The following is a 13,599-nucleotide window of genomic DNA, read 5'->3' as shown; positions in this document are numbered from 1 at the left end:
TTAAAGAGATCCAAAGTCATCAAGTTCTGCCAGGACTTGAAGTGGATTTCAATTTTTTAGCCCAAGTGGGTAACTCTTGGTCATGCTTTTGGAAAATAAATGGATCAATAGCTTATGGAAGTACTATTATTTGAGGTTTACCATTATGACAAAAATAACTTCTACAAATTTTTTACCAGTAACAACATTTTCTTTTCCTCAAAGTATATTTAGGCTATAAACATTACCTTTTTGATAATGTCACACTGAGGGCCACTGAGTCTTTGGTTAAAAAAAACAAGTAGCACTCAAGGTGTTTATCTAATAACAAGCACAGGTTTACCACTTAAATAGTTCACTTTATGAACTAAAAGCCACATTTATTCACAAACCCAAGCATACATGTCCAGTTCAAAAGCTAGATTTGAAGGAGGACTTCAATGTACAACTCTTGTTCTGTATGATGACTCTCAAGGACAGCAGTTTGCATACATTTTATACATTCCATCAAAACTTGGCCAGTCCTATCCTTGGTGTTTCTGTCACATCTCTTCTCTGTTTTTCCACCTGAGTACCATTGCCTCATCCAGTTTACATGGGAACAATCTGTTGTTTTAGGACTTATTTTTTGTTTGAAATTTTGACTCTGGTGCTTGCCCATATGTTGCATAAGCTGAAATCTTTCTGAGCAAACTTTTCTCCCTTTTTGGCCTGCCCTGAATGGATCTTCCATATTTTACATTTCATATATGTCCATTCACACAAATTCATGGCAGAGAACTATATATAATTATATAGAGAGAATTATCATTGTGTGCTACTGGTAACACACAGTCATTAATACATTATATAAAGACGGTTCATTAATGTGCTTATATATGATGAACATAATCTGACAACAGGTACATAACAATGCCTATATTTATGTCCCATAAACGTATGTGCCCAGAAAATACAATTTGCACAAAGAAAAGCTGTATATTTACTTCTGGGCTATTAATTATTAATTTACTAACCAATAACCAATAATCAATAATTTACAATTATTTAATTTTAAATTAAATATTTACAATTATTTATTAACTGTTGAGTAATAATTATAAATAAATTATAGTTATTAATTATTACTGTCACAGGGTCCTTGAGCTTGTGAGTTCAGCCACGTGTGTTTTAGATCCATGTCCCACCTGGTTGGTCAAGGCCTCCTGGGAGGTGACATGTGGTTGGGGCCACGTGGTGGTTAATGCTGCTTTCTGCTTGCCCCACCAAAACCAACAGGTCTGGCATGCTCTGGGTCTCTTCTATTAAGCAGTGTTACTTCATGGGACCCAGGAATCATGCCTTCTCTGCTACAGTGCCTGCCCTGTGGAACAGCATCCCTCCTAAGAGCAGAATGGCCCTGATCCTATTGGCCTTAAGGTGCTAAAGTCTTTATTGTTTCCTCAGGCATTTGAGCCAGGATGTTAAGCAAGCCCTGTTGGCTGGTTTATTTAACTGCTGATATTTTACTGGTTATAAAATGGAATGATGTGTTCTGTCTCAGGCATGTGTTGTTTATTACTTTTGGTTGCTTCTTTTATTAATTGTGTTGTGTTGTGTTGGATTTTTTATTTCAATCCTTTTTTTGCCACCCAGAGTCACTGCTGTGAGATGGGCAACCATATAAATTGTTTAAGTAAAATAAAATGAATGAATGTGTAATGCAATTCATATTAAGTTACTGATGGATACAACATTTTTACAGCAGATGTCTTGAATTGTTATCATTTTCTGTAAAGCTATTGTGTGTACATTTAAAATGAAAGGATTTAATATTGCATGCAAAATTTCACATTCACTGTGCATATATTCATTTTAAATTTGTCATCTTACTGTTTGGACCTTGCAGTCATTCCTGGGACATTCTCTCAGGGTACAAAATTTATAAACAAAAAGCACAAACATGTATTAATTTCAAATCAGGTGAATTCTTATCAGACAACATATAAACATCAATGTTAAACAGTCATGGCATATTTCATAGTTTTTATCATTACTAGGCTGTTCTAAATATGAGTGTTTTATCAAAATTTACACTCGATAGCTTTTTATTAGCCAATTAATTAATTACTCAATCAAGTTTTCTGTTATGCTGCCTGGGACCTCATTTAAAAATTGTTTGTTTTACTGTTATGGAGGGCCGTTATAATTTTTATAGCATACTGATTTTCATATTTGTTTTATTCTTATTATGTATATATACCACCTTGAGAGAGTTTGGGCCTTAAAGATAACCTGGAAATTAATTGTTGATTAATCAGTTTTAGGCTCCTTTACAGGAGAAGTGTTACAGCTTTTTAAAAAAGGATTTTGAACCTACAAATCTATGGCACTTTAGTACTATGGTTCTGGTTCATGCTTGTGTTGGTTAAGAAAATAACCACCTGTAAAGAAATTAAAAGGCAAGTCACACTTGATGAAGAATGTAAGTAATATAAAATAATATTAGATGATTTATTTGCTTACTCCCAGCCTTTAAAAACACAGAAGATTCTAAGTTTAAATACTCATCACCCACTGACCAACCCACAATTTTCTTACCTGTGTCAAACTCCAGGGAACTTCTGAGGCAAGCACATCCATGTGAATATCTCTGTTCTGTGGTGTAAAGCTCTGTTCTGCTGCAGCAGTTGTGATGACCGGAAGTTTTGTATCCTGGCTATTTTGAATAGGAGTTGGAGTTGGGGCTCGTTCACTAATCCAGTCCCAAAAATGCCCCAAAGAGCTGGGATATGATGGGCTGTTAGGAGTCCTGGAAACCATCTCAGTTACTTGGGGGCTATCCTCATGAGAACCTGTTAGATCTTCCCTTGTCAATTCCACTTCAGCCACAACTGTTCCTGCTATGGGTTTTGGAATCTCCCCATGTGTTGTGGCCTTTCCTTCTCGTATATCACCTTCTATTGCAGCAACTGTTGCTAAGACTAATTCCCCTCCTATTTCTATTGTAGCCACTGAGCTCTCTGGAGTAATCTTGGGAGGAAGTTCTGAGACAAGCTGGGGGCCTGTAGAGGTTTTAGTTGAGAAGATGGGAGACAGAGGCAAGAGACTGGGTCCCATGCTGCTCCCTAGGTCGAAGCCTGAAGAAGAATACTCAAGTGCAGATTCTTTCCCATGCTTGTTCGTGGCCACTTCAGTCCCTGGACCCATTCTGCTGGTTGTGGTGGAGAAAAGGATAGAGTATAAAGAATCCTCTTCAGGAGTTTCAGAAAAAGTGACTTTTGGCATTTGCCTGCTTTGAGTCATTCCCTTTGACTGGTTTATAGGAAGCAGCCCTTCCTCCTCTTCCTCAAGGACACTGGTGGAAGGGGCTTCAGAGTCTGGATCAATGGAATCAGATATTGGGTGAAAAGTGGGTGCTTCTTGAGGGTCTTTCATTTGTGTTCCATTTTCTTTGGGCAAGGCTATCTGGGAAGCAAGTGGAAAATTGTAATCTGAAAATAAACAGAAGAGATTTCCTTAAACCAATGTGGCAGAAATCCCACAAGCAGCCCCTCTTAAACTTTATCAGGAAAAATTAAGTAACTGATGTTTTTTCATGACACACCAAATCTGCTGCTTCAGGTAGCCATTTCATTCAGTCTAACTCAGGAGCAGTCCTGGAAATAGGAATGTTTGTCCCTGACCCTTCTTCTCCGTTTGCTTCTAAGGAAGAGGTCCAGATATCTAATAATGTTTTAATTTATCCTATGTTCTTTTTAACTTCAGTTTCTCCTTCTACTTCTCAAAAGTATTTGAGAAGTAGAAGTATACTTCAGCAATTTTTCCCCAGCTCCTTCTGGCAATGTAATTTCATCTTTGTCAGTTTCCTTAAATGCCTCTTTTTATCTACAGCGCTAGACACTACTCAAAAAGCAAACATTTCCAAGTGATGTGTATATGCACATTTTATTTAATCCACACCAGACACACACCCTTACAGCAATATCTCATATACTTTCTAGGATAGGGGATGGCATCCTCTGCTTACAATACAAGCACACTGATCATATTATTTAAATGCTGAATTTGCTCATTCTGCTAGCCTTTGTTTTGCTTAATAATGGTTTATTGAATAAACAAAAACTGCCTGAATTTGCACAATTTACTGAAGCATAAACTGTATTTTACAAACCATGGTGGTTGGATTCACACACACTGAGCCAAAAATAAGCAAACCACATCTTGGTTCAGTGTGAGATGTGAACCCAGTCTATGAATTAAAACAATTATATGCACCCTGCAGCAAAAGAAACATGCTATTAGGGAACAATTTTTAGCAAATTGTCCTAATGTCACCCACCACATTATTTGAGTTCTAAAGTATATTCTCTAGGAAGACATGTAACAGTAGTTCCAGTGATGGGTTTTAAAGCCTGCATCCTCACAGTCCATAGGGAATACCTGAGAAACAGTTTGGTGTTGCAGAGAGCTTCTTTATTCTATATTCACTCAGCATGATTTCTGATGTGCAATTGATAATGATGCAGTGTTCACATAGTAGGTACGTATAATGTCAGGTCACCCGATGCACTCAGCAGGATAGAACAATGAACAGCATGCAAAACCCATTTTCCACCTTGCAGATTAATGTGTTCATGTTCTTAAGAGTGTAGGCATCTTATATGGAGAGATGACTCAAACTCAAAAGTACACCCTCTTGATTGTAATGCCTGTGTATTGTTCTCATACCTGGGTAAGTGTGTCTCTTCCAAGAGACTCAAAGGAAGAAGAGCAAAGCTTTGAATGAACTGGGGGAGGGGGGCAGCATTAAGCTGATAGGAATGCATAATGTGGAGGGTATTGGAATCTCTCCCCTAGCCCAGTTAAGAAAGTAAAAGTAAAAAATAAAAATAAATCAACAATACTGCAGAACAGCAGGACCCTTGATTTCATTTCCGCTCCCAACAGCACTCTCATTATCTATCTCCCTGATTTTATGTTATTGACCTGACGCCACAATGTTCAAGTCACACCTCAGAAATCAAAGCCAAGGATTCCAGGACATTATTATGTAGTTTCACTGAATGTAAGAAAAAAAGAGCATAATACAGTAATACCAAATGTTTGTTTGTATAGCTGCCCATCTCATAAAAATGTGACTCTATGCAGCACACAATAAAAAACAAATCATAAAATCAAAATATTAAAACAAGTACAGTTAAAAAGACACCAAGTGACACTGCTAATAGCAAGGTAGTAGAGAGAAATTGGTGTTGAAAACAGTGCAGCCATCTCATTAGATCACCATTTCCTTGAAATCCCCAAGCCTGCTGACACAGCCATATTTTGAGAGACTTCAAGAAGGGTATCGAGGATGGGGCCAATCTCACCCTGGGAGGAGGATTATGTTCCATGGCGGGCACCATGACTCATCTCCTGGGCCCTGCCAGATGAAACGCTTTCACAGAAAGGACCCGCAGTATTCCTCTTCTGCTGGACCTGATGGGACGGGCAGATGTAATTGGGTGGAGATGGTCCCTCAAATAACCCAGCCCCATGCCATGACAGGCTTTAAAGGTCAAAAACAGCACCTTGAACTGGACCCGGAAGCAAACTAACCAATGCAGCTAGCAGAGCAGAAGTGTAATGTGTGCCGTTCTAAGGGCACACGTAACTGCCCATGCCACCACATTCTGCAACAGCTGAAGCTTCTGGATACTCTTCCGGGGCAGTCCCATGTAGAGTGCATTACAATAGTCCACCTGGGAGGTGACCGGGGCATGAGTGACTGTGAGCAGAGCCTCTCAGTCCAGAATGGGAGCAACTGGTACACAACATGAAGCTATACAAAGGCCCTCCTAGCCACGACTGCCACCTTCTTTCTGGGCAGGAGTTGGGAGTCCAAGAGGCTGCCAAGGTTACACACCGGGTCTGTTTGGGGCAGTACAACCCCATCCAATACCAAAGTTGGCATAGTCCCTGAGCCAGAGGACCCCAAAACCCAGATGTCATGTTCCCCGTTGCAAGGCATAAGTGCATCACAACGGGGAACATGCACATCAGGAAAGAGGAAGGGATAACCATTATCCTTTAAACACACACATCATCCCTTAAGCACCCAAACTCATAAATAAATCAACAGGACAATAGAAACGCACCTCGGACAGGATCTGGAAACCATTAACAGATCGGGGGAACTCCCACCCATTACCCCAGGGGACGCACCTGCACCGGACGAAGGCAAGGAGAGAAAGGGGAACGTCGGAGATCACCCGAATCACCCATCGTCGGACCCATACCAATGCTAATCACCCATCCGGACCTGGCTTAGGGGACAATAGGGGGTGGAGGAGAACAAGGTCCGCCACCGGGGTATAAACGGGAGACCCTGATACCACACCCGCATTTCCGTCTTTTTCTCCGCATGCATTCTGCTTCAATAAACCCGGAAATCCTTAAAACCCTTTAGGTGAGTCCGTGTCTTATTCGGAGCAAGGCTGCCCTGACATAAAGATGGGAATCGAAAAAAATTTTTTCCACTAGCACCAGTCCAGATCCAATCTGTGAGGGAACCAAACTAGTGATGGAAGACTCCATCTCACGGCGAGGCGGCTACCCGGCGACCGGCAACGGAGCTCCCATCCCCACGAACGGAAGGTGCCCGAGGCCCCGACGGCACGAGGCCCAGGTGAGCTCGGGATCAAGTTCGGAGGGGGAAGCAACGACGAACGCCACCCGTGAGTCCCATGGCATGTGGGCCACCATTGACGAGACGGGGGGATCCTCACCCGATCGCCCGGAACCCCGGAGGAACCGCGGGACGTCCCATCATCCACGGCGTCAGGAACCGAAGGAGAGCGGAGGGGCGACCGCACCAAGAAGGGCTCGCGAACGGCGGCAAGGCTGAGCGCGGTCGAGGAAAAGCTGGAGGTGATGCAGCAGCCGCTCCAGAGGTTAGCAGAGGCGTACGAATCCCACAGCGGGAGCGCGGAAGGACCAGGCACCAAATGCCCGACACCCTTTACCCCCCCCCTCGGAGACGCACCAGCCGGAGAGACGGAGGAGAGGTCCAGAGGACGACGCAGCGCCAGGCAGAGTCTGCTTCCAGGAACCCGCCAGATGGGCTGCACCCCACCCTCCCACCCTGATGGCAAGACAACCGGAACGAAGCGGGAGCCGGCAAGAGATGGCACCAACACCACCCGACGCCCGACAGAGGGAATCCCCACGTCAAGACCACGGAGCCCCGACTGCCCGAAGCACACCTAGACGCCCAGATGCGGCTTAGAGCCCACCGAGAGCGGCGATCAAGGACTTCGGCGTTAAGTTCGATGGGGACCCCACAAAACTCTCCTTTTTCCTCACCAACGCGAATAACTATATGGAGGAATGGGGCCTCTACTTCCGAACAGAGAAAGGCAAGGTAAATGCCTTAGCAATTAAATTAAAAGGACGGGCCGCTGACTGGTATGTCCAGTTATGCCAGGCAGGCGCCCCAGAACTAGAAGACTGCAATGAATTCCTCTGGGCAGTGGAACTGCACTTCAGGGACCCCCTGGAAAGGGAGAGGGCGAAAAGAGCCCTGAAAACCCTCAAACAAGGACAGCGCTCCGTGGCAGATTATGCCATGGAGTTCCAAGCCCTGGCCAGTAAGGTCGAAGTATGGTTCCAGTCCACCCTCATTGAGCGGTTCAAGGAGGGCCTCAACCTGAACATGCTCAGGTGGGCACTGTGCAGAAATAACCCCGACACTCTGGTGGAGTGGATCCGGCTGGCAGGAGAGGCAGAGGACGCCCAGGATACTTTCCTCCAAGCAAAAAGGGAAGCGCAGCAGGCAGAGGCGGCGAGAGGACCCCGCACAGCTGCAGGACCGGCAAAGTCGAGACCCCAACCTTGGAAGGAGGAAAGAGACCGACGGTTTGCCAAGGGTCAGTGCCTCAGGTACAGGAAGGAGGATCACAAGGCAGCGGCTTGCCCGAAAGCGAAGGCGAGGGACAGCTCGGGGAAGGCACCAACCAAGCCAACCCCAGCACCCGGGAAAATGCCAGTCGCGACGGGTGAAACCGTGGCAAAGGACTTCCCCTACTCCCCAACGAAGACAAGGAAAGCGACAACGACGAGCCGGCGGAAAATGCCAGCCACCTGCCCTAAGGAGCGCCAGAGGACAGGTGGAAGAAAACAAGAGGCGCAACGACTTCAGGGTGAGTGATAATTGTCCCACCCTATATGTGAAAGTCACCCTAACCCACGGTGGAAAGACGGAAAAAGTTTGGGCACTAATTGACTCTGGCTGCTCGAAATGCCTTATGCACCCGGACCTGGCGGCCATGCTAAACCTCTGCTGCTATCCACTTCAGAACCATATTGTTTTTACACAGTTGGATGGATCAGCAGCGGGGGGGGGGGGCGGTCACCCAATACACGGACAAAGTTGCGCTGCGGCTAGGCAGCCACAAGGAAAGACTGCCCTTCATTGTGGGGACAACCCCTAATCATCCTAGGGATCTCGTGGCTAGTGCAACACAACCCACAAATAAACTGGACAACCAGGGAAATCACGTTTGCGGATGGGCACTATCACGCACCCACAGGGGATCGGGTTCCCCGTGCTGCAATGGGGAGGGCGGCGACTACCTCGAGGCAGAGAACCTGGAGGGTCTGCCAGCCAGATATGCAGAGTTTGCCGATGTGTTTGGCGAAAAGGAGGGTGACAAACTCCCACCCCACAGAAAAACAGACTGCATCATAGAACTGGTCCCTGGCGCACCCCTACCAAAGCCCAAAATCTATGCGATGACCCAGAAGGAGCTGGCAGCATTAAGGGAGTTCGTCGATAAAAATTTAGCGCGGGGTTTTATTGAGCCTGCAAACTCACCAGTCGGAGCCCCCGTCCTCTTTCGGGAAAAGAAGGACGGGTCACTGAGGCTCTGTACCAACTACCGCGGGTTGAACGCCGCGTCCATCTCAAATAAATACCCCCTGCCCATAATAAAGGACATTCTTGCCCACCTGGCAAAGGGCAAGATATTCTCAAAACTGGACCTGAGGGAAGCCTACTTCCGAATACGAATACGGGAGGGGGACGAATGGAAGATGGCTTTCAACTGCCCGCTGGGGTCTTTTCAATATAAAGTTTTACCATTTGGGTTGGTGGGGGCACCAGGAGTGTTTATGCAGTTAATTAATGAGGTCCTGCACGACCACTTATTTAAGGGGGTGCTTGTCTATCTCGACAATGTTTTAATATATTCAGAGACCGAAAAAGAGCACGAACGCTTAGTAAAGCAAGTGCTCAGGAAACTCTGCAAGGCAGAGCTATATGCCAAGCTCTCCAAGTGTGAGTTTCACAAGGACCAAATTGACTACCTGAGCTATAGAATCTCGGCAAGGGGGATCGAGATGGACCCAAGCAAGGTCCAAGCCATACTGACGTGGGAGCGCCCACGCACGAGGAGGCAACTCCAAAGTTTCCTCGGTTTCACAAATTTCTACAGGGGTTTTATCCAGGGGCTGGCAGAAATTGTGCTGCCTCTAACCAACCTACTCCGGACAAAGGGCCTGGGAGACACACGTAAATCAAGGAACCTGGGGGCGCTCCTGAACTGGACAGCTGATTGTCAAAGGGCTTTTGAATGCCTCAAAAGCCTCTTTACAGCGGAGCCAGTACTGCAACACCCCGACCCCACCAGACCCTTCGTCGTGCAAGTCGACGCATCCAACTTCTCCATCGGAGCACTCCTGCTTCAGCAGGATTTTGACAATCAGCTGAAGCCCTGCGCGTACCTTTCCCGCAAGTTCTCCGAAACGGAACGGAGATCGCACGTGTGGGAAAAGGAGGCGTTCGCAGTCAAGGCAGCCCTAGAGACATGGAGGCACCTCCTGGAAGGGGCCTCCTGCCCCTTCGAGGTCTGGACAGACCACAAAAACCTAGAGGCTCTCAGCACTCCAAAACGCCTCAGCCCAAAGCAAGTACGCTGGGCGCAATTCTTCAGCCGGTTTAACTTTAAATTAAAGTTCATACCGGGGAGGAAGAACTTCCTAGCAGATGCTCTTTCCCGACGGCCTCAGGATGCCAGCCAGGCATCGGACATTGTGGGTACTGTGTGGACCGACACACAGCTGGGCTGCCCTGCTGTCACGCGCAGCCAAACAAGAACCCAACGCACCCCAGCACAAACACCCGCGAACGGAGGGAGGCGCAGGTCAATTTCACCGAACTGGCAACAACGACTCGTTCAAGCCCTCGAGACAGATACATGGTTGCAAACCAACAACCACCATGTATCTGTTACAAACGGTCTAGCCTGGAGACAGAAGAACCTGTACGCGCCAGAGACATTGCGAGCAGAAGTTTTAAACCACTTCCATGATGACAAGACGGCCGGGCACTTTGGGTTCGTCAAAACATTACATTTAATCAGGCGACAATTCTGGTGGCCTACTCTCAGAAAGGACATTAAAGAATATGTCGCTGCTTGCCCCACATGTGCCATGTCAAAACAAAAGGTGGGGAAGCCCCAAGGACTGCTGCAGCAAGTAGCAAGCCCCTCCCGTCCCTGGGAGGAAATTTCCATGGACTTCATTGTAGACCTACCACCCAGCCAAAGAAAAACGGTCATCTGGGTGGTAAAAGACTATTTTTCCAAGCAGGCACACTTCATACCCTGCGCATCCATTCCCTCCGCGCAACAGCTGTCACGCCTATTCCTTACCCACATCTATAAACTCCACGGCGCCCCCTCCCGTTTGGTGACTGATAGGGGCACACAATTTACATCTAGGTTCTGGAAAGAATTTTTAAAACTTATTGGGACCAAGCAGGCACTGTCCACGGCCTAGCACCCCCACACAGATGGCTCTATGGAGATTCTTAACTCCACCCTGGAGCAATTCCTACGATCATTCATTAACTATCAACAGGACAATTGGGTGGACCTGCTACCTTTTGCAGAGGTAGCCTACAACAACGCAGTGCACCAGAGCACAGGTCACACCCCATTCAAAGTGGTTTATGGCAGAGACTTCGTGCCAATCCCGGAACTGCCCCAACCAGACACCCCGCCCTGTTCCCCAGATGACTGGGCGGCACAACTGGCCATGGTTTGGCCCATCATCCAGCTGGCTCCCGCAGACGTGCAAGCTACATACAAAAAGTTTGCAGACAATCACAGGGCGGCACAACTGAACTACAAAGTGGGAGATAGGGTCTACCTCTCCACTAGGTTCATCAAGTCCCCACAGCCCTCAAAGAAATTGGCACCCAAATTCATTGGACCGTTCCAAATCATAGAAATTATCAATCCAGTGACCCTCAAGCTGGACCTACCCCACAATTTGCGGCGCATACACCCAGTATTCCACTGTGCCCTACTGAAACCGGCCACCCCTTCAAAATGGCACAATGAAACCCCCCCGCCTCCACCCATCATGATAGATGGGCAACAATATTTTGAAATTAAGGAGGTACTAGACTCCAGGAAACTAAGGGGCACCCTACAGTACCTCGTCAAATGGTGACATTTTCCACACCCAGAGTGGATCCAAGCGCAAAACGTTTCAGCAAAATGGCTGGTCAAAAGCTTCCACGAAGCATACCCGGACAAACCGCCACCTTAGAATTCTCTTAGGGGGGCAGCATGTCATGTTCCCCGTTGCAAGGCATAAGTGCATCACAACGGGGAACATGCACATCAGGAAAGAGGAAGGGATAACCATTATCCTTTAAACACACACATCATCCCTTAAGCACCCAAACCCATAAATAAATCAACAGGACAATAGAAACGCACCTCGGACAGGATCTGGAAACCATTAACAGATCGGGGGAACTCCCACCCATTACCCCAGGGGACGCACCTGCACCGGACGAAGGCAAGGAGACAAAGGGGAACGTCGGAGATCGCCCAAATCACCCATCGTCGGACCCATACCAACACTAATCACCCATCCGGACCTGGCTTGGGGGACAATGGGGGTGGAGAACAAGGTCCGCCACCGGGGTATAAACGGGAGACCCTGATACCACACCCGCATTCCTGTCTTTTTCTCCGCATGCATTCTGCTTCAATAAACCCGGAAATCCTTAAAACCCTTTAAGTGAGTCCGTGTCTTATTCGGAGCAAGGCTGCCCTGACACCAGAGCCATTCAGTCTTGCTGGGGTTCAGTTGAACCCTGTTCCCCATCCAGGCCCCCACAGCCTCCAGGCACTGGGATAGGACACCAACAGCATTGCTTAATTCGCCAGGGGCAGAATTTGCTTTGCCTGGCTTTGTTCAGATGGTTTACTAGCTAATCCGAGATCAAAATCTTAGTTCATGGCTGTGGTGAGAGCACTGGGATTCGTGCAGTAACTCAGGCCTATAAGGTAGCATCACAGCTCCTGATAATCCTTAACTATCTGATCTCTCATAGAAGTGCATGGATGCACATTAATCAGGAAGACTAGTGACTAGCTGTTGAAAAAAGAAAAAAGCAACATTTTTTGTGCCCAGTGAGAAGGGGAAATCCTATCAAGAGGATGCAGATGTGACAAAATTAAAGAGTGGCTGCAAGTCAATTATTTTATCCAGCACTCCTTCCTCAGTCTGCCTGTTTGCTATGTCTTGTCTCCCACTGATGCTCTGAATGGAGTTATTAAAGGAAATACACAAAGTAGACACAATGGTACACTCGTTAATAAGATCCACACAACACTGTCCTTCACTAACAAAGGTAACATATTTATTTTGCTTGAATCTTTCTAGTTAATAGCACATTATTAACATATAGCAGAACAGTATCTTTCTGGCACAATTATAACCAAATATTTATTTCTAAGAAAAAAAAAGGAATAGTCCTGTATGATAGCAACCATGTGTAGATTGCTGAGATACATCCACGTGATGGTGCTTCACACAGCACAAGGTATGAAGGTAAAACTGCTTACCAAGCAGTTGCTGCTTACCAATTGGGAAGCAGTAAGTTTAATGTGAAATTGTGGAAATTCATCATAACAGTAACAATTGCATTTTCAAATACTTTATAATCAACTTACACAATTCATTGTCACAAAATGCAAGGAAGATTTAAAAAGGAAATTAGATAAGTTCATTAAGAATAAGCAGCTTATTACCTGTTATATCTTAACAGTTAAGTTAAATGGAGCCATACGAGCTATCAATATTTAAGTATTGTTAAATAAGCAATTGAATAACTTCATGGAATAAACCACCATTGTGTTTGGCCCACACATTAAACCGTAAACCATATTTTACAAATCACAATGCTTGGTTTCCCATAACCTATGCTAAAAGCAAACCAATCTCAAGTGTCCATCCAGTATAATGGTTATACAGATTCTTAAAGAGACCTCATGTTGGCAAGCAACAATGCAACAATGGGGCAGTGATTGCCCAAATGCTCTGCATTTCCTATATATGTAACAGAGATTTTTTTCCATGAGGAACCTTTGGTCTGACCCACTAAAGCCCTTCTTCTGTTTGGTTTTGAATATTCTGTCAACAATTGATACAGTTTTATCATAATTACAATCCAATCATTTTTAAATCACCCTTCCTTTATGTACCTATGATAAGTTTAAATACAATCCAGTCCATAATTGTACCACAAAAGGGAGGTTCACTTTAAGAAACAATCATGGCTATAATGGATTTCTCTAA

General features: G+C 45.7%; 1 protein-coding gene across 1 annotated transcript in view; it reads right to left on the bottom strand.

The window, feature by feature from the left end:
* Positions 1-13,599, bottom strand: part of PODXL2 (podocalyxin like 2) — a 58,967-nt gene that overhangs the window by 17,306 nt on the left and 28,062 nt on the right. The window contains exon 3 of the mRNA XM_063291693.1: positions 2,560-3,452. Within this exon, the coding sequence (XP_063147763.1) occupies positions 2,560-3,452 (893 nt within the window). The remainder of the gene's footprint in view (positions 1-2,559; positions 3,453-13,599) is intronic.

This window comes from Candoia aspera, chromosome 2 (genome assembly GCF_035149785.1).
Source record: "Candoia aspera isolate rCanAsp1 chromosome 2, rCanAsp1.hap2, whole genome shotgun sequence".
NCBI lineage: Eukaryota > Metazoa > Chordata > Lepidosauria > Squamata > Boidae > Candoia > Candoia aspera.
The sequence above is the reverse complement of the archived record's forward strand: the minus strand, read 5'-3'. Positions and strand labels throughout refer to the sequence as shown.